The sequence below is a fragment of the Schistocerca piceifrons genome, chromosome 9, assembly GCF_021461385.2.
Source record: "Schistocerca piceifrons isolate TAMUIC-IGC-003096 chromosome 9, iqSchPice1.1, whole genome shotgun sequence".
Classification (NCBI taxonomy): Eukaryota; Metazoa; Arthropoda; class Insecta; order Orthoptera; family Acrididae; genus Schistocerca; species Schistocerca piceifrons.
In genome coordinates this window covers 202,735,348-202,754,601 of record NC_060146.1, presented here as the reverse complement: position 1 = coordinate 202,754,601, position 19,254 = coordinate 202,735,348, and the positions used below count along the sequence as shown (strand labels likewise).

General features: G+C 42.5%; 1 protein-coding gene across 1 annotated transcript in view; it reads right to left on the bottom strand.

The window, feature by feature from the left end:
- LOC124716858 (fibrillin-1) overlaps window positions 1-19,254 on the bottom strand; it is a 117,635-nt gene that overhangs the window by 2,316 nt on the left and 96,065 nt on the right. The window contains exon 4 of the mRNA XM_047243411.1: window positions 11,421-11,572. Within this exon, the coding sequence (XP_047099367.1) occupies window positions 11,421-11,572 (152 nt within the window). The remainder of the gene's footprint in view (window positions 1-11,420; window positions 11,573-19,254) is intronic.

Here is a 19,254-nt window from a genome sequence, read left to right as displayed (position 1 = left end):
GCAAAGTTCGTGTTTATTCATTGGAAATCTCTGGCCCAATACTCTTTTTACTACACCAAACTGGCATGTACAGTCATCTGAGTAAAGTGTTTGCTGAATTCTTAGTGTCTCCAATCGTGAACTGGACAATGAAGCGTGTATACATTGGCCAGTCTGTTAATTAAATTGATGAAAAGCCACTCCAGTTGCTAATCAGAACATCACTAGGTCCACAACTGGTTTCGGCCTTCACATGAGGCCATTTTCAAGTGGGTCTGAAACTGCCGTTGTAAACGCTTAATAAGATGGATGCCTAAATATTTTACATAGCACGAGACAAAAAGGAAGCACAAAAATAACATATAACTTACATTATGCTGTAGAGGAGCAACACCAATCGATAAGAAAAGTAATGTGTCCGATGACATCGTCAGAAAAATGTACGTGTCAAGATCATAAAAACTGTACAGTTTGGTACATTAGAAGTATTGACATGCTTTAGCTTTAACACTTTTGTGATCGATGAGATACATACACCCCACTAAAGTAATACGCAGTTTTTAGTGTTGGAACATATTTCTCGTACCTGTCTAATGCCAGCATGTAACGATACGCTTCTGGAACTTGGAGAAAAATACTACGGACCATGGGATGTATATATAAGAAGGCTGTGGGTGATCAAATGGGGCGGCGTGTGTTTACAGTCCGTCTGTTTCATGCAAATCACATCACATCACCATCTTCTCTATTCCAAGACTATCTGAAGCTACTAATTGTGTTTTCTTGTTCATTACAGACATTGTTTTGAAATATTACTGCACACCTCAATACTTATGCTGGTTTCTATATAATTTGTGTGTTGTGGGACGTATATGCTCCAGAAAACTTCATAGAATGTAGAAAACATTGGTATTTGTCGTATGTCAAAGCCCTCTTCAAATTTTATGTTGAATATCTATGTAGGATATTTCATGTTTTTCATGCCAGGAGAGTGAATGTGTTTTTCTACTTATTCGTGACTAGCATAACAGGCTTATTGTGTGGGAATTGTAGCGGCCTACCAAATCAACCCTCTTTGCAGGGCAGCCTACATGCAAGGAATAAGAAACAGTTTTGCATGCATATGTAGGCTGCCCTTCATGACAGGAGTGTTGTTTTGGAGTAGTACTGACCTGCTTTATTGACCTGCTTTGCATGGCAGTCTGTACATCAGAGTCAAATAAATTATTTTCTGGCCCTCAATGTGTAGCCTACTCTGCATGACAGGCATGTTGTAGGAGTAGTACTGACTTAGTTTATTGAATTGTATTGCAGGGAATACATGAGCCGACTGGTGTGTCTAGAGACAAGTGGATATAGGAGAGGACGCAGAGTGAAGGGGAAGAGGATATGAACAAAGAGAGGGGAGGAGGGGGTATGCATGAGGCAGAAGGAATTTGGTTCGAAGTGGTGGATAGGTGGAGAAGGAAGAGGTGGACGCAAAGATGGGAAGAGAGAGAGAGATGGAGGAGGACATTGTCAGAAGAATGGGGAAGAAAATACGTTTAGAGAGGGAGGTGGTGGGGGGAAATGGAGAAAGAGAGGGGGAAGCGGGGGTGTCTTCAATACATGTGTCAAACACATATGTGGGTGAAGCTGCAGGGAAAAGACTAGAATGGTTAGAAAAAGAAATTTCGTATGCACGTATAGATACCGAGCGAGGTGGCGCAGTGGTAGCACACTGGACTCGCATTCGGGAGGACGACGGTTCAATCCCGCGTCCGGCCACCCTGATTTAGGTTTTCCATGATTTCCCTAAATCGGTCCAGGCAAATGCTGGGATGGTTCCTTTGAAAGGGCACGGCCGACTTCCTTCCCCATCCTTCCCCTATCCGATGAGACCGATGACCTCGCTGTTTGGTCTCTTCCCCCAAACAACCCAACCCCACGTATAGATTTTGGAAGAAATAATTTCATGTGGTTTAATGACCTGGTGCAAGTATTTCAATTGGAAGCCATTTCTGCGACTTGTGTATCTCTCACATTTCCTAGTTGGTGATAGGGGACCTACAGTTTAACGTGGCATCCTCATCGTCGTTTCTGGCGAATCTCCTCCTCGTTGAGAGTTGAATGCTAGGCTAAAATGCAAACTGAAAAATCCGGGATACGATTGGGATTAAATCAATGAGCTTGTGGGTTTCAGGCATGACCTTTACTGCCAGGCCACCAAGTCAGACACTGATTCTCATCAAACTTGGCTGCTCTCTGGAATAGTGATGGCTGTTTTCTTTGCCGTTTTCTGACCTGATATCGTGTTCTCTGTAGCCGACCAGCTCGTAGCTCCCACCACTATCACGAGATGTCTCTCCAAACGCCCATTAAATGTGGAGCACATAATGATGCATACGAATATATTATACACTCATCAACATTTAGCAGCAATAAATTATGTAGAAAAAAACCTTCCTTGCAAAAGGGTATATTTGTTGGTCAATTCAACACTCATGTATAAAACATCGTATCTCTGAACTGTGTATCGTACAATGATATAATTTTGCAGATGCATTCAGAAGCGTTTGTCGGTACTGTCTGCAAAACGTGTTGCAAATAGAGTTTAGCAGTAAAGAAGTGATAAATGGAAACGTTGTTCCTGACACTGAAGTTTTACTGCATAAATAGCGAAAATGTAGTCAGTGACACACTTTTTTCCTTCCATTATCTTGTTTGGGGCGTTGGTGAGAAAGAGTTTCGAAAAGGCTTGAAGTTATGTGTAATGTTTTCTGGAAGTCGCTTTGTGTTCACAGTTTCAACTACTGGATGAATACAGTCTGAGTCATTTTCACAGTCAGTTAAGCTATCTCGGGGCATATACACTACTTCTAAGTTCTATGCTTGACTTAATGTATGATACATTTAACGTAAGACTGCACCTCTCACTGAGCAGATTATGGTAGCATTTGAAATTTTTAAATTTCGTTGACCATCATAAGTCGTTCGGTAGGCTCCCTTTAGAGCCACTTTAGTGTGAAATATCTTATAACATAGACCATTATTATAAACTCATAGCATAATTATTTCCTTATGCTCAGCTACCAGAATATCACTGATTTGATATTATTTCTCGTGATGCACATTGTAACAATATATCCCACAACGGGGCATGTTGTTATAGTGGATCAGCTAACTTGTAGTACATAGAATAGGCTATTAAGCACTGATCAAAAAAAGTTATAGTTTTGTATTAATTTTTGTTGTTTTTCACTTACATGTAATTTGTTACCAGTATTACAGAAAAGTGTATTGTATTTTTACAAATCGCTGGTAATCTGACGTTGTCAAGAGTTCTTATTCTGATACATTAACTTCAATTTCACTATCGGAACACCAAGTCTTGTACACGCAATGTTTATCAATACTTGCACAATAATCGTGAGCCCGTTCTCCACAGATATTATACAGAAAATGGCTTGTTGGTTGCACTGATTCGGAATAGGACTCGGTATACTTAGTATAGTACCGGAACTTTAATGTCGATGTACAGAGAGAGAACCATTCACTGACTCTTACACGCTGGTGTGACGGGCAACTATTTTGACACCACAAAGCTGAGTGGCAGTACATCAATGAACTAGAGCCTGCTGGCCACATGCGAAATCTGAGGGGTGTCGGAAGGGATGCCTGCCACGCCAGCACTTAGGAATCAGTGAATGGCTGTCTCTGTACAAGAACGTTTTTAAAGAGTCCAGCAAACGTGTACGGTTGGCACGGACGGTGTTTCCCAACTGAGGGATCTTAGAAGGTCCCTTTGCCGATTTATGAGTCAATGCAATATCAGTGCAAGTGCAGTTTCATGTGAGTGATGAAGTGTTTAAAATTTCCCTACAATTGAAAATTGATGTTTTTTGTGACTGAATATGACGTGCCAATGTATGGGGACAACTTATTACAATTTCATTGTGGCTACTTGTTACAGTGTGATACTGTTCCCCTACGATACTGAACATGTTACACTGAAGCGCCAATGAAACTTGTATACACATGTGTATTCAAATACAGAGATATGTAAACAGGCAGAATACGGTGCTGCCGTCGGCAACGGTTATACAAGACAACAAGTATCTGGCGCAGATGTTAGATCTGCTACTGCTGCTACAATGGCTGGTTATCAAGATTTAAATGACTTAGAACGTGGTATTACACTCGGCGCACGGGCGATGGGACGCAGCATCTCCGAGGTAGCGATGAAGTGGGGATTTTCCCGTACCACCGTCTCACGAGTGTACCGTGAATATCAGGAATCCGGCAAAATGTCAAATCTCCGACATCGCTGCGGCCGGAAAAAGATCCTGCAAGAACGGAACGAACGCCTGAAGAGAAGCGTTCAACATGATACAAGTGCAGCCCTTCCGCAAATTGCTGCGATTTCAATGGTGGGCCATCAACAAGTGTCAGCATGCGAACCATTCAACGAAACATCATCGATATGGGCTTACGAAGCCGAACGTCCACTCGTGTACCCTCGATGATTGCGTGACACAGAGTTTTACGCCTCGCCTGGGCCTATCAACACCGACACTGGACTGTTGATGACAGGAAACATGTTACCTGGTCACACGAGTCTCGTTTCATATTGTATCGAGTGGATGGACGTCTACAGGTATGGAGACAACCTCATGAATCCATGAACACTGCATGTTGGCAGCGGACTGTTCAACCTTGTGGAGGCTGTGTAACTGTGTGGGGCGTGTGCAGGTGGAGTCATGTGGGACCCCTGATACGTCTAGATACGACTGTGACAGGTGACACGTACGTAAGCATCCTGTATGATCACGTGCATCCATTCATGTCCGTTGTGTATTCCGACTAACTTCGGCATTTCCAGCAGGACAATGCGACACTCCACACGTCCAGAATTGCTAAAGAGCGGCTTCAAGAACACTCTTCTGAGATTGAACACTTCCGCTGGCCACCAAACTCCCCAGACACGACATAATGAATGCGACTTCACTAGTGCACAGTGCGAAGACAGTGATATGACATCAATGCGCGTTTCTATTGCATCGCCTGACGCTACTCTATCCTGTGCAAGCTTGTTCATCTCCCAGTAACTACTGCAACCTACATCCTTCTGAATCTGCTTAGTGTGTTCATCTCTTGGTCTCCTTCTACGATTTTTACCCTCCACGCTGCCCTCCAATACTAAATTGGTGATCCCTTGATGCCTCAGAACATGTCCTACCAACTGATCACTTTTTCTAGTCACGTTGTGCCACAAGCTCCTCTTCTCCCTAATTCTATTCAATACCTCCTCATTAGTTATGTGTTCTACCCATCTAATCTTCAGCATTCTTCTGTAGCACCACATTTCGAAAGCTTCTATTCTCTTCTTGTCTAAACTATTTATCGTCCACGTTTCACTTCCAAACATGGCTACACTCCATACAAATACTTTCAGAAACGACTTCCTGACATTTAAATCTATACTCGATGTTAACAAATTTCTCTTCTTCAGAAACGCTTTCCTTGCCACTGCCAGTCTACATTTTATATCCTCTCTACTTCGACCATCATCAGTTACTCTGCTACCAAAATAGCAAAACTCCTTTACTACTTTAAGTGTCTCATTTCCTAATCTAATTCCCTCAGCATTATCCGACTTAATTCGACTACATTCCATTATCCTCGTTTTGCTTTTGTTGATGTTCATCTTATACCCTCCTTCCAAGACACTGTCCATTCCGTTCAACTGCTCTTCCAAGTCCTTTGCTGTCTCTGACAGAATTGCAATGTCATCGGCGAACCTCAATTAAATTCAATATTTCTTCTGTTACCCAAGGGTTTCTACTAGCCCTCGTCTTTTTACCTATTTGATCCTCTGCTGCCTTCACTGTTTCAGCCCTCAAAGCTACCCATTCTTCTTCTACTGTATATCTTTCCCCCATTCTTTCAATTTATCCAGGTCCCATCTCCTTAAATTCCCACCTTTTTGCAGTTTCTTCAGTTTTAATCTACAGTTCATAACCAATACATTGTGGTCAGAGTCCACATCTGCCCCTGGAAATGTCTTACAATTTAAAACCTGGTTCCTAAATCTCTGTCTTACCATTATATAATCTATCTGAAACCTTCTAGTATCTCCAGTGTTCTTCCATGTATACAACCCTCTTTCATGATTCTGGAACCTAGTGTTAGCTATGATTAAGTTATGCTCTGTGCAAAATTCTACCAGGTGGCTTCCTCTTTCACTTCTTAGCCCTGATCCATACTCACCTACTACATTTCCTTCTCTTCCTTTTCCTACTGTTGAATTCCAGTCACCCATGACTATTAAATTTTCATCTCCCTTCACTACCTTAATAATTTCTTATATCTCATCATACATTTCATCAATTTCTTCATGATCTGCAGAGCTAGTTGGCATATAAACATGTACTAATGTAGTAGGCGTGGGCTTCGTGTCTATCTTGGCCACAATAATGCGTTCACTATGCTGTTTGTAGTAGCTTACCCGTACTCATATTTTTTTATTCATTATTAAACCTACTCCTGCATTACCCCTATTTGATTTTGTATTTATAACCCTGTATTCACCTGACCAAAAGTCTTGTTCCTCCTGCCACCGAACTACACTAATTCCCACTATATTTAACTTTAACCTATCCATTTCCCTTTTTAAATTTTCTAACCTACCTGCCCGTTTAAGGGATCTGACATTCCACGCTCAGATCCGTAGAACGCCAGTTTTCTTTCTCCTGATAACGACATCCTCTTGAGTAGTCCCCGCCCGGAGATCCGAATGGGGGACTATTTTACCTTCGGAATATTTTACCCAAGAGGACGCCATCATCATTTAATCATACAGTAAAGCAGCATGCCCTCCGGAAAAATTACAGCTGTAGTTTCCCCTTGCTTTCAGCCGTTCGCAGTACCAGAACAGCAAGGCAATTTTGGTTAGTGTTACAAGGCCAGATCAGTCAATCATCCAGACTGTTGCCCTTGCAACTACTGAAAAGGCTGCTGCCCCTCTTCAGAAACCACACGTTTGACTGGCCTCTCAACAGATACCCCTCCGTTGTGGTTGCACCTACGGTACGGCTATCTGTATTGCTGAGGCACGCAAGCCTCCCCACCAACGGCAAGGTCCATGGTTCATGGGGGTGGGGGGGAGCCCCTACAGATTGACTATGAACTGGTTTTCTTTTCCTTATTACTCATAGTCACTGTGATTCTTCAAAGTAAAGAGCAGCACTGCTCACATTTTGAAAAGCTTCCAGTGAAAAACGAGAGTCGTTGGCCAGTTGGTGCATTTTATGGCATATATTGTTGAGTGAGAAATGTACTTAACCTATCCAAATTGTGTTTAACGGTGGAAAGAAAGCTGTAGCTCTTTCCTGTCTTGAGTAAATACGTGATACATTTTTGCGTTTGACGGCGATGTACTACGACACGCCACACTCGACGCTATGAGTGTGTGCCACGCTCTACACTGAGCTGTCTCACATCGCATTTCGCATCGTCCCAGTGGGAATGCGAGTGTTGCGCCGATAAGCGTCGTATCACTTGACCTTCATTATAACTAAATGTACCGCATATTGTATCGCCCCTGTTGAGCCTCGCCTAATACTGACAGCCTGCCCTCTAGTGATGGGAGAGAAGTCTGTGCTTTAAGACGCTATCACTACTGGGAGAAAAGTTCGTTGCTACCAGCAGTTAAATCAAAATTCGTACGTAAAAAATTGCCCTGTGCAACAGTTAGCCCCAGTCTCGCCTAATATACAGGGCTATTCAGGAGGAATGTCACATAACTTGTGAGGTAAAATAATGTAAATGTCGTGTGACCAGGGCCTCCCGTCAGGTGGACCGTCGATGGGGATGAAAATTACGATGATTAGTACAACACAGTACCCAGTCCCTGAGCGGAGAAAATCTCCGACCCAGCCGGGAATCGAACCCGGACCCTTAGGATTGACATTCTGTCGCACTGAACACTTTTTTTTCATTTTGTTCGTTATTGATTGTTGTGTTTGGTCGTTGCGGACGTCGCAAGACATCCTGTTCAAGTTCGTTTGTTGATCCTTCGACTCAGTTTTTTTATTACAGAGGCCAATCGGCTCTTTGACCGAACACTCTGAGCTACCGTGCCGGCAAAAAAAATTTTTTTTGTTCGCTTTTCTTCGTTTAATATGCTCGTGGCGGACGTCGTAAGACATCCATTGAAGTTCGTTGGTCTGTTAACTCAGTTATTTTTATTGCAGAGGGCATATTACCCTCTGACCGAACACGCTGAGCTACCGTGTTGGCACGTGAGGTGATTCTACATGTAAAAATAAACCGAAAAAGTCCTAACATGTTCCTGACTTTCGATCATTACGGAACTGGAGTGGGTTCAAACTACACACATACATGAATGAATATGAAGACAAGTGTGAATATTACCTACTGAAATGTTGTGTCGACGCTGTGGGACACAGAATAATGGTGGGACAGATGACTCGCCCATCCTACAGAAGGTGTTGGGGTTCTCCAACAGATGGCAGCACTGTCACGCCACACCGAGGCAACATCTGCAGGCGTACCCGGTGTTCAATTGTCGGTTGGATCAGTGAGCTGTTGTGAGTCCGTGTAAGTGTCATGCTTGAGTGTTGTTTAATTGAGCAAGTTCGTTGTGCCCACGACTACCAAGATGTTGCATAAGTTCATCTGTGCAGAATATGCAGACATGTTGTTTGTGTACAGGTTCTCTAATGACAGTGCCCATGTGGCAGTGACAGAATACCAGAGATGTTTTCCTGACTGACAAACTCCACATGCCAGGTTATTTCCGAGGGTTTTTCAAACATTATGTGAATTGAGAATACTACCCAGTTTACACATAACTTGGGAATGTAAGGCTGTCCAGTCAGTTGAGGAAGGGGACCACATTTTTGCAATGGTACAATGGAGCCCCACCACCGGTACATGGCACATTAGCTATCAGATCAATAGCCCAAAAACGTGAGTGCTTGTAATCGAGGGCTTGTAATCATTCCCTGTGCGGCCTGTGCAGTTAGTAAGCAGACACAATTTTGTGAATGGTTGGCTGTACATGGAGACGTTCTGCAGTACACTTTATTTACAGATGAGGCTACATTTACACGTGGTGGTACCATGAACACCTGCAGTTCTCATGCATGGGTGATGGAGAACCCACATGACACCAGAGAAACAAGGCTCCAAGTCAGGTTCCCAGTGGACGTCTGGTGTGGTGATAGCGTCTGGGCTCCTGTCAAATAGCATAACAGCCACAGCATATGCACGTTTCCTGATAGAAGATCTACCAGGACTTTTGGAAGATGTGATATTTGAGCAATGATGGCAAATTTACATGCAACATGATGGGTCACCCATTAACTGTACCAGACAAGTATATCAGTATCTGAAAACATATTTCCTCAGTGGTGGTTGTCTGACCCAACCCCACTAGACTTGTGTTTATGCGACTGATTAAAGGGGATTAACAAACACTAGAGAATGCATCACCCATGCTGACGATCCGCTAATTATAGTATCTGCTAATGCCAGGACTAAGTTAGAGGAAAACAGCAGGGCACTCTTTCGAAGACTAAGTTACTGCTGCATAGAAAACAAACTAATGATAGCAGTGCACAAAAGAATTTACAAATTACCAAAAGATAGATCATCAAGAACGAGAAATCCCACAATCAGAATAAATGAGGAACCTGTGAAAAGAAAGGCAGTATGTAGGTATCTTGGAATTAACATCGACGAAAAACAAAACGTTCACGCACATGTAGAAATCGTCTGCCAGAGAGGCATTAAAATCCTAAATAAAATAGCAGCAACTGACCAAAGAAGTTTTCAGCTGCCACGGGGTGCAATAAGAACACACAACAATGGAGTCTTACTCGCTATTGTGGGCTAAGGGTCGAGCGTTTGGGCTCGTAGAACAGCAGGGGCTCTATAGCGAGCACGCGGCTGTATACTCAACACCAACTGAGACACTGCTGGTGATGTTAGGATTGCAGCCGGTAGATCCAGCAATAAGGAAGAGAGGTGCTCAATACTGGCTCAAAAAGCGCAAATATGATACAGTAAGGGAGACAATGGGCACAAGAACCGTATTGAATTAGGAAATAAAGGCAAGCATTGATACAGAAGGGCAAGAAATCTGGGACAGGGCAGAAACAGCGAGGAGACCCCACCACATGCTTTCTAGCATAAAAGAAAGAATGACATACTTCCTACTGACCAAGCGAGCTACACACCACCTGTCAGGACATGGCCGATTTCCCAGCTCCTTACTAAGAATACAACAGTGCATCACAGACACTTGTGAATGTGGACGAATCGGCACCCTGGATAACATTGTCTGGTGTCTGTTAGACGACATGTTACAGACCAGGACAGGAACGCATTTGGAAATGCAAAAGTCTGTAATATAATATGAGGAACTGTGGAGTAAGCTGAGCACGCTGACAGCTAAAATATCAACCTATGAACTGCAAGCCTACATGGCTGAGATACAAGCAAGAAGAGGCCGTACATCATGATAACGGTACGCACCACAGAACAGTTACGTCAACCTTCCTGAAGCAGTGTGGAGATGGGCCTCCGGGAGGACCAAGAAGGATTTCCTGAGACCGTGGCAGCCATCTCCCAGTCTCCACACTTTGGGTACCACAGAAGTGCAGCATGTGTGAATCCTGGGTTGTGTCTCACTGTGCCACAGACTAACCATCTCGACAACTGAGAAATCCAGCTTGGTTCTGATACCAAGCACAGTAGTATAGTGTAATGTAGTGTAGTGCTGTATAACAGTGTAGTCCATAGTAGTGCTATGGACCAGTAGTCTGGATTTCGGATGAACAGTATCTGTGAACCAGATTCCCAGATGATAGTATGTAGACTCTTTTTGTTATTTTTCCTTATGTAGACATTCTATGTAGACTTTCCCCTCTCTTAAACAGCATAATGCTGTGCTGTATTCATGTCCAACATTCTGTTGGACTCAAATAAAATAGCAAATAAAAACAATAATACAAATATATGCTACAAGGGTGGATACATGTGAAGAACTTGTTGCCCACATTGAAGCCTGCCGATATGGTGTTCGACGTGCAGCACAACACACCCTCTGAGGCATTGCTGAGTGCATTAAGGTGAGTGAGGGACTTTTTGAACACCTCTTGTAGGATGAATGAGTCATCTGCCACACCATTATTCTGTCCACCACAGTGCCTACGCAACACTTCGGTAAGTAATATTCACCCTTGTCCTCATAATCATTCATGAATGTGTGTAGTCTTGAACCTGCTCCAGTCCTACAATGATCGAAAATCTGACACATCTTCATAGGAATTTTTTTGTTTATTTTCACATGTAGAATCACCTCACTAATAATGTGACACTCCTGCTGAATCATCCTGCAGATGGGCAGGGTCAGGACATGTGTGATTACTCACTGGCAGGCTGCGAGGCTTTGGCGATTGGCCTGCAGAGGCGCCTCCGTCGGCAGATGGCGACCACCACCAGCACAGAGCCGGCCAATAGCAGCACGCCCAAGAAGACGGCCACGCCCACCCACGCTGCACGGCTCATCAGCCCGGAACTCGCCCTGCAACAACAGAAAGTTGTGATGGCAGGTATCGCTGAAACAAACAATTTTCGCTTCGACTGGATATATTCGTTTGCAGTTTAACATGACTCTTAAAGGGCAAGATTTCGTATGTAGGACATCTTCAACTGACGAGAGGTCCCCAGCAGTGGGATCGACTTTTTGAAACCAAACATACTGTGATGTAGGTTAAGATCCCAAGTATCACACCCTGCTACCATTCACCCTGTTGGGCCCTTGGTTGTGAGTAAATGATGAAAAAATTTCAGACTTTTGTGTTATGCTCAATAACGTTAAAAAAAGCTGAATTACATGGCCTTGTTGCGTGATGGATTGTATAATAGCTCCACATGCAAGAGAATGTGGGTTCGAGTCTTGTTAGGTACAATATGCTTCTTTATTTTGAATCTGTATTGAAATGACTTTGATCATTGTTTTTACTCAATAAATTGGTTTAAATTAAATTTTTGCATTATTCCTTTGTCATATTATTTTTTGCATTATCAACTTGTTTCATTTGTTTCATTTTTTCTTTATATCATTTTTTTTTCCAATTGGAATTATTGTGAATATGAACTTAATTATATTTATCTATTATAATATTCAATTATTTGAAAATTCTGATCTATTGGTTAAAAAACAAAATACCAAATAATATATTTATACTCACTGTACAGTGGTGTGAGAAAAGTACTTTTCATTATCAGATGTGGAATTTTTTTGCATTGTGTTTCTCATACAAAATTTAAAACATTACCTAGATGCCTATTGCGCTATGGAAAAAATAACACAGATGATGATTTAAATGAAAGTATAAGTATAACGAAACCGAAACAAAATGAGAAATAGATATAATGAACACAATAATGTGGACGAAGAAACAGGGTGATAAAAGACAAGAAATTAATTCGAAATTAATACATAAAATTAATTAAAACAAATGAAAAGATATTTCAAGTGGACAAAGAATGATAGGAAGAAAAGTGAGACCAAATGAAGAAGTTAATATTACAATTATAATGATACAACAAAAAAACGGAAACAAAAATTTAGGTTAAAAGGAATAAACTGAATAAAAATGATGATCCAATTCATTTCGATAAAGATTTAAAAATCAAGAAAACTTCATGCACCTGGCAAGATGTGGAATCTCAATCTCCTACACATGAAACTACTATCCTGCCCATTACATCACTCCATTACACCATACAACAAGTCTATGTGATGCAGTTTCTTTTGACACTATTGAGTGTCACATAAATTAGGAAAATCTTTTATCATCAGGTACTAGCAAATCTTAATCGACATAGCTGTACAGATGGTTTCAAAAAGTTGATCGCACTGCTGGGGACCCCTCCTTGTTAGAAGTATGATAATTGATTTAGAGGGATCCGCTTCAGTTGTACTCATACTTATCCAAACCACTACCGGTGTCGAGATTTTAGAATCCCATGTTCAGGTGTATGAAACTATTGTATTTGGTAACAAATAACATGTGGTCGGACCAGTCAGTGCGAGACTTCCAGTCCTTTCATGTTGGCGGAAACTGCCTAACGCCAGACAGCCGCACGGCAGGAATGCTAACCGCTGCTGAGGTCTCGAAGCGTGGCACAGTGCAGGCACCAACGGTGTAAGTGTGAGTGAACTTGCGGTATCAGCAGCGATACAGGAAAACCTGGACTGCAGTCAAGGCACACAAGCAACCGGCACAGCTGCACTTCAGAATACAGCTCAGCAACTCACATGGTGGTGGTGGTGGTAGTGGTGGGGGTAATGGTGGTGGTGGTGGTAAGTTCCTATGGGACCAAACTGCTGAGGTCATCTACTTAACCTAACTTACTAAGGACAACACGCACACCCATGCCCGAAGCAGGACTCAAACCAACGTGATGGGAGTTGCGCGAACCGTGGCAAGGTGCCTTAGACCGTGTAGCTACCCCCCCACGGCGTGAGTCATATGCACAGAGGTGTCTCACACAGGGTGCTCCCGAGAGCTACAACACCAAAATCTCGGCAAGATCAAAAGATCAATGTGTAGATTATTATTTTTTAATTTTTTTGGTGGGGGTCGGGGTTTTTATTTATGACAATATACAGTCAAATCACCAACAACTTTCACAGATTCACAAACACCACACATAAAGTAGTTACATTTTGATCCAATTTACCACATCCATCAGTCCTCACCATAAGAGGCATCGTTCAATAAAAGTTAAGAGGTACCGTTATCCTTATTGAAAACTTCGCCAACATTTAAAAAGTCCAGATTTTCTATATCATCGCTGATTAAGTCGGTTCACTGACATTTCTGCCAACATGCAATGATCAGAATTCTTACACTGACTGCCCTGAACGAATGTTGTGTATTGCCAAGTACAATAATTTCATACAGAAGAAGTTGGGATTTTAACATCTCGAAACCGGTCGTGGTATGAATAAATATTGGTGCGAGTGAAGTGGATTAATCTAAAATAATTGTTGTTGTTGTTGTTGTTGTGGTCTTCAGTCCTGAGACTGGTTTGATGCAGCTCTCCATGCTACTCTATCCTGTGCAAGCTTGTTCATCTCCCAGTACCTACTGCAACCTACATCCTTCTGAATCTGCTTAGTGTATTCATCTCTTGGTCTCCCTCTACGATTTTTAACCTCCACGCTGCCCTCCAATACTAAATTGGTGATCCCTCGATGTCTCAGAACATGTCCAACCAACCGATCCCTTCTTCTAGTCAAGTTGTGCCACAAGCTCCTCTTCTCCCCAATTCTATTCAATACCTACTCATTAGTTATGTGATCTACCAATCTAATCTTCAGCATTCTTCTGTAGAACCACATTTCGAAAGCTTCTATTCTCTTCTTGTCTAAACTATTTATCGTCCAAGTTTCACTTCCATACATGGCTACACTCCATACAAATACTTTCAGAAACAACTTCCTGACACTTACATCAATACTCGATGTTAACAAATTTTTCTTCTTCAGAAACGCTTTCCTAGCCATTGCCAGTCTACATTTTATATCCTCTCTACTTCGACCATCATCAGTTTTTTGCTCCCCAAATAGCAAACCTCCTTTACTACTTTAAGTGTCTCTTTTCCTAATCTAATTCCCTCAGCATCACCCGACTACATGCCATTATCCTCATTTTGCTTTTGTTGATGTTCATCTTACATCCTCCTTTCAAGACACTGTCCATTCCATTCAACTGCTCTTCCAAGTCCTTTGCTGTCTCTGACAGAATTACAATGTCACCGGCGAACCTCAAAGTTTTTATTTCTTCTCCATGCATTTTCATTCCTACTCCGAACTTTTCTTTTGTTTCCTTTATTGCTTGCTCAATATACAGATTGAATAACATCGGGGATACGCTACAACCCTGTCTCACTCCCTTCCCAACCACTGCTTCCCTTTCATACCACTCGACTCTTATAACTGCCATCTGCTTTCTGTACAAATTGTAAATAGCCTTTCGCTCCCTGTATTTTACGCCTGCCACCTTCACTATTTGAAAGAGAGTATTCCAATCAACATTGTCAAAAGCTTTCTCTAAGTCTAGAAATGCTAGAAACGTAGGTTTGCCTTTCCTTAATCTTTCTTCTAAGATAAGTCGTAGGGTCAGTATTGCCTCACGTGTTCCAACTTTTCTATGGAATCCAAACTGATCTTCCCCGAGGTCGACTTCTATCAGTTTTTCCATTCGTCTGTAAAGAATTCGCGTTAGTATATCGCATCTGTGACTTATTAAACTGTTAGTTCGGTAATTTTCACATCTGTCAACACCTGCTTTCTTTGGGATTGGAATTATTATATTCTTCTTGAAGTCTGAGAGTATTTCGCCTGTTTCATACATCTTGCTCACCAGATGGTTGAGTTTTGTCAGGACTGGCTCTCCCAAGGCTGTCACTAGTTCTAATGGAATGTTGTTTACTCTGGGGGCCTTGTTTCGATTCAGGTCTTTCAGTGCTCTTCGCGCAGTATCATATCTCCCATTTCATCTTCATCTACATCCTCTTCCATTTCCATAATATTGTCCTCAAGTACATCGCCCTTGTATAGACCCTCTATATACTCCTTCCACCTTTCTGCTTTCCCTTCTTTGTTTAGAACTGGGTTTCCATCTGAGCTCTTGATATTCATACAAGTCGTTCTCTTTTCTCCAAAGGTCTCTTTAATTTTCCCATATGCAGTATCTATCTTACCCCTAGTGAGATAAGCCCCTACATCCCTACATTTGTCCTCTAGCCATCCCTGCTTAGCCATTTCCACTTCCTGTCGATCTCATTTTTGAGACGTTTGTATTCCTTTTTGCCTGCTTCATTTATTGCATTTTTATATTTTCTCCTTTCATCAATTAAATTCAATATTTCTTCTGTTACCCAAGGGTTTCTACTAGCTCTCGTTTTTTTACCTATTTGATCCTTTGCTGCCTTCACTATTTTATCCTTCAAAGTTACCCATTCTTCTTCTACTGTATTTCTGTCCCCCATTCCTGTCAGTTGTTCCCCTATGCTCTCCCTGAAACTCTGTACAACCTCTGGTTCTTTCAGTTTATCCAGGTCCCATCTCCTTAAATTGCCACCTTTTTGCAGTTTCTTCAGTTTTAATCTACAGTTCATAACCAATAGATTGTGGTCAGAGTCCACATCTGCCCCTGGAAATGTCTTACAATTTAAAACCTGGTTCCTAAATCTCTGTCTTACCATTATATAATCTATATGATACCTTTTAGTATCTCCAGGGTTCTTCCATGTATACAACCTTCTTTCATGATTCTTAAACCAAGTGTCAGCTATGATTAAGTTATGCTCTGCGCAAAATTCTACCAGACGGCTCCCTCTTTCATTTCTTAGCCCCAATCCATATTCACCTACTATGAAACTTCCTGGCAGATTAAAACTGTGTGCCCGACCGAGACTCGAACTCGGGACCTTTGCCTTTCGCGGGCAAGTGCTCTACCATCTGAGCTACCGAAGCACGACTCACGCCCGGTGCTCACAGCTTTACATCTCCCTGTATCTCGTCTCCTACCTTCCAAACTTTACAGAAGCTCTCCTGCGAACCTTGCAGCCCCCAGGCTGTGGCTAAGCCATGTCTCCGCTATATCCTTTCTTTCAGGAGTGCTAGTTCTGCAAGGTTCGCAGGAGAGCTTCTGTAAAGTTTGGAAGGTAGGAGACGAGATACTGGCAGATGTAAAGCTGTGAGCACTGGGCGTGAGTCGTGCTTCGGTAGCTCAGATGGTAGAGCACTTGCCTGCGAAGGGCAAAGGTCCCGAGTTCGAGTCTCGGTCGGGCACACAGCTTTAATCTGCCAGGAAGTTTCATATCAGCGCACACTCCGCTGCAGACTGAAAATCTCATTTTGCTTCACCTACTATGTTTCCTTCTCTCCCTTTTCCTATACTTGAATTCCAGTCACCAATGACTATTAAATTTTCGTCTCCCTTCACTATTTGAATAATTTCTTTTATCTCCTCATACATTTCATCAATTTCTTCGTCATCTGCAGAGCTAGTTGGCATATAAACTTGTACTACTGTAGTAGGCGTGGGCTTCGTGTCTATCTTGGCCACAATAATGCGTTCACTATGCTGTTTGTTGTAGCTTAACCGTACTCCTATTTTTTATTCGTTATTAAACCTACTTCTGCATTACCCCTATTTGATTTTGTATTTATAACCCTGTATTTACCTGACCAAACGTCTTGTTCCTCCTGCCACCGAACTTCACTAATTCCCACTATATCTAACTTTAACCTACCCATTTCCCTTTTTAAATTTTCTAACCTACCTGCCCGATTAAGGGATCTGAAATTCCACGCTCCGATCCGTAGAAAGCCAGTTTTCTTTCTCCTGATAACAACGTCCTCCTGAGTAGTCCCCGCCCGGAGATCCGAATGGGGGACTGTTTTACCTCCGGAATATTTTACCCAAGAGGACGCTATCATCATTTAATCATACAGTAAAGCTGCATGCACTCGGGAAAAATTACGGCTGTAGTTTCCCCTTGCTCTCAGCCGTTCGCAGTACCAGAACAGCAAGGCTATTTTGGTTAGTGTTACAAGGCCAGATCAGTCAATCATCCAGACTGTTGCCCTTGCAACTACTGAAAAGGCTGCTGCCCCTCTTCAGGAACCACACGTTTGTCTGGCCTCTCAACAGATACCCCTCCGTTGTGGTTGCACCTACGGTACGGCTATCTGTATCGATCAGGCACGCAAGCCTCCCCACCAACGCCAAGGTCCGTGGTTCATGGGGGGGCTAAAATAATTATCTGATTGTTAAAACACTGAACATAACCGGTTTCCGAATTAACTGTGTTTCGGTTTTTATTGCTATTTTCTCACCAGTTAAACGCAGACATCGAAAAAAGTTTGAACAATTCTAAGACACTCTCAGATTTTTGCTTTACACTTTGCAAGGTACCTAGAATAAAAATAAACACACACACATCAAAAAAAGTCTTGCATCACCAAGGTTCTGAGAGTTCCGGAACCTCTACAGAAAATTGGAATATCGACCAACATAACCATCATTTCCAAACTTTTTATTGCGTTTGAAGACCACACATTGCATGCTGTACTACCATACAGCGAGACCTTCAGAGGTGGTGGTCAAGATTGCTGTACACCGGTATCTCTAATACCCAGTAACACGTCCTCTTGCATTGATGCAAGCCTGTATTTGCCGTGGCATACTATCCACAAGTTCATCAAGGCACTGTTGGTCCCGATTGTCCCACTCCTCAAAGGCGATTCGGCGTACATCCCTCAGAGTGGTTGGTGCGTCACGTCGTCCATAAACAACCATTTTCAATCTTTCCCAGGCATGGCTGAACCACAGACAACACGACCCGTGTATCTCCTTCCTGGTGGAAGACTGGAACTGATCGGCTGTCGGACCCCCTCCGTGTAATAGGCGCTGATCATGCATGATTGTTTACATGTTTGGGCGGGTTTAGTGACATCTCTGAACAGTCAAAGGGACTGTGTCTGTGGCACTATATCCACAGTCAACATCTATCTTCAGGAGTTCCGGGAACTGTAGTGATGCAAAACTTTTTCTTATGTGTGTATTATGCTGTCGCACCATCGACGGGTGCTGTACGTTTGCTATAAAATGACATTGTAATACGGCACAGGAAGAATTTGAAGATTTAGTTGACAATGAAAGAGCAGAAAATTACAAGGATAGACAGACGGGATTCATTGTGCTATGTATCAGGAAGCACTTTGTGCCAAATAATGGAGGTCGGGAGCTCGTATAGAATCTCATGGTGCGAATAGTAAAGTTTCTGAAGGTGCCCGCATTATTCTACTGTGATTTCCGAAAGTTTTTGATGGATTTGAACGAAGAGTATGGAGACTTTATATATTACTGCGAAGTACACTGATGAAGTTAAGGGCCTGCCTCGAACTATTTATCGATTTGAAACCCGCTACCGATGAATTTATGAAAAAAATAGGATCGCAGGGACGAAAATTATAACATTCGGTATGGATCGCAGACTTTGACATGCAGTCTACACGAAACGTACTCACACCGACTTGTACTTGCAGGCTAATAGTTGTCACCATCCGGCTCAGCGTCAAGGGATACTTCGTACCTTGGTACATAGGGCACATGTCGTTTCTGACGCTGAGACTTTGCCAGCTGAGCTGTCCCATCTTGAAGTTATAGTGATAGACAG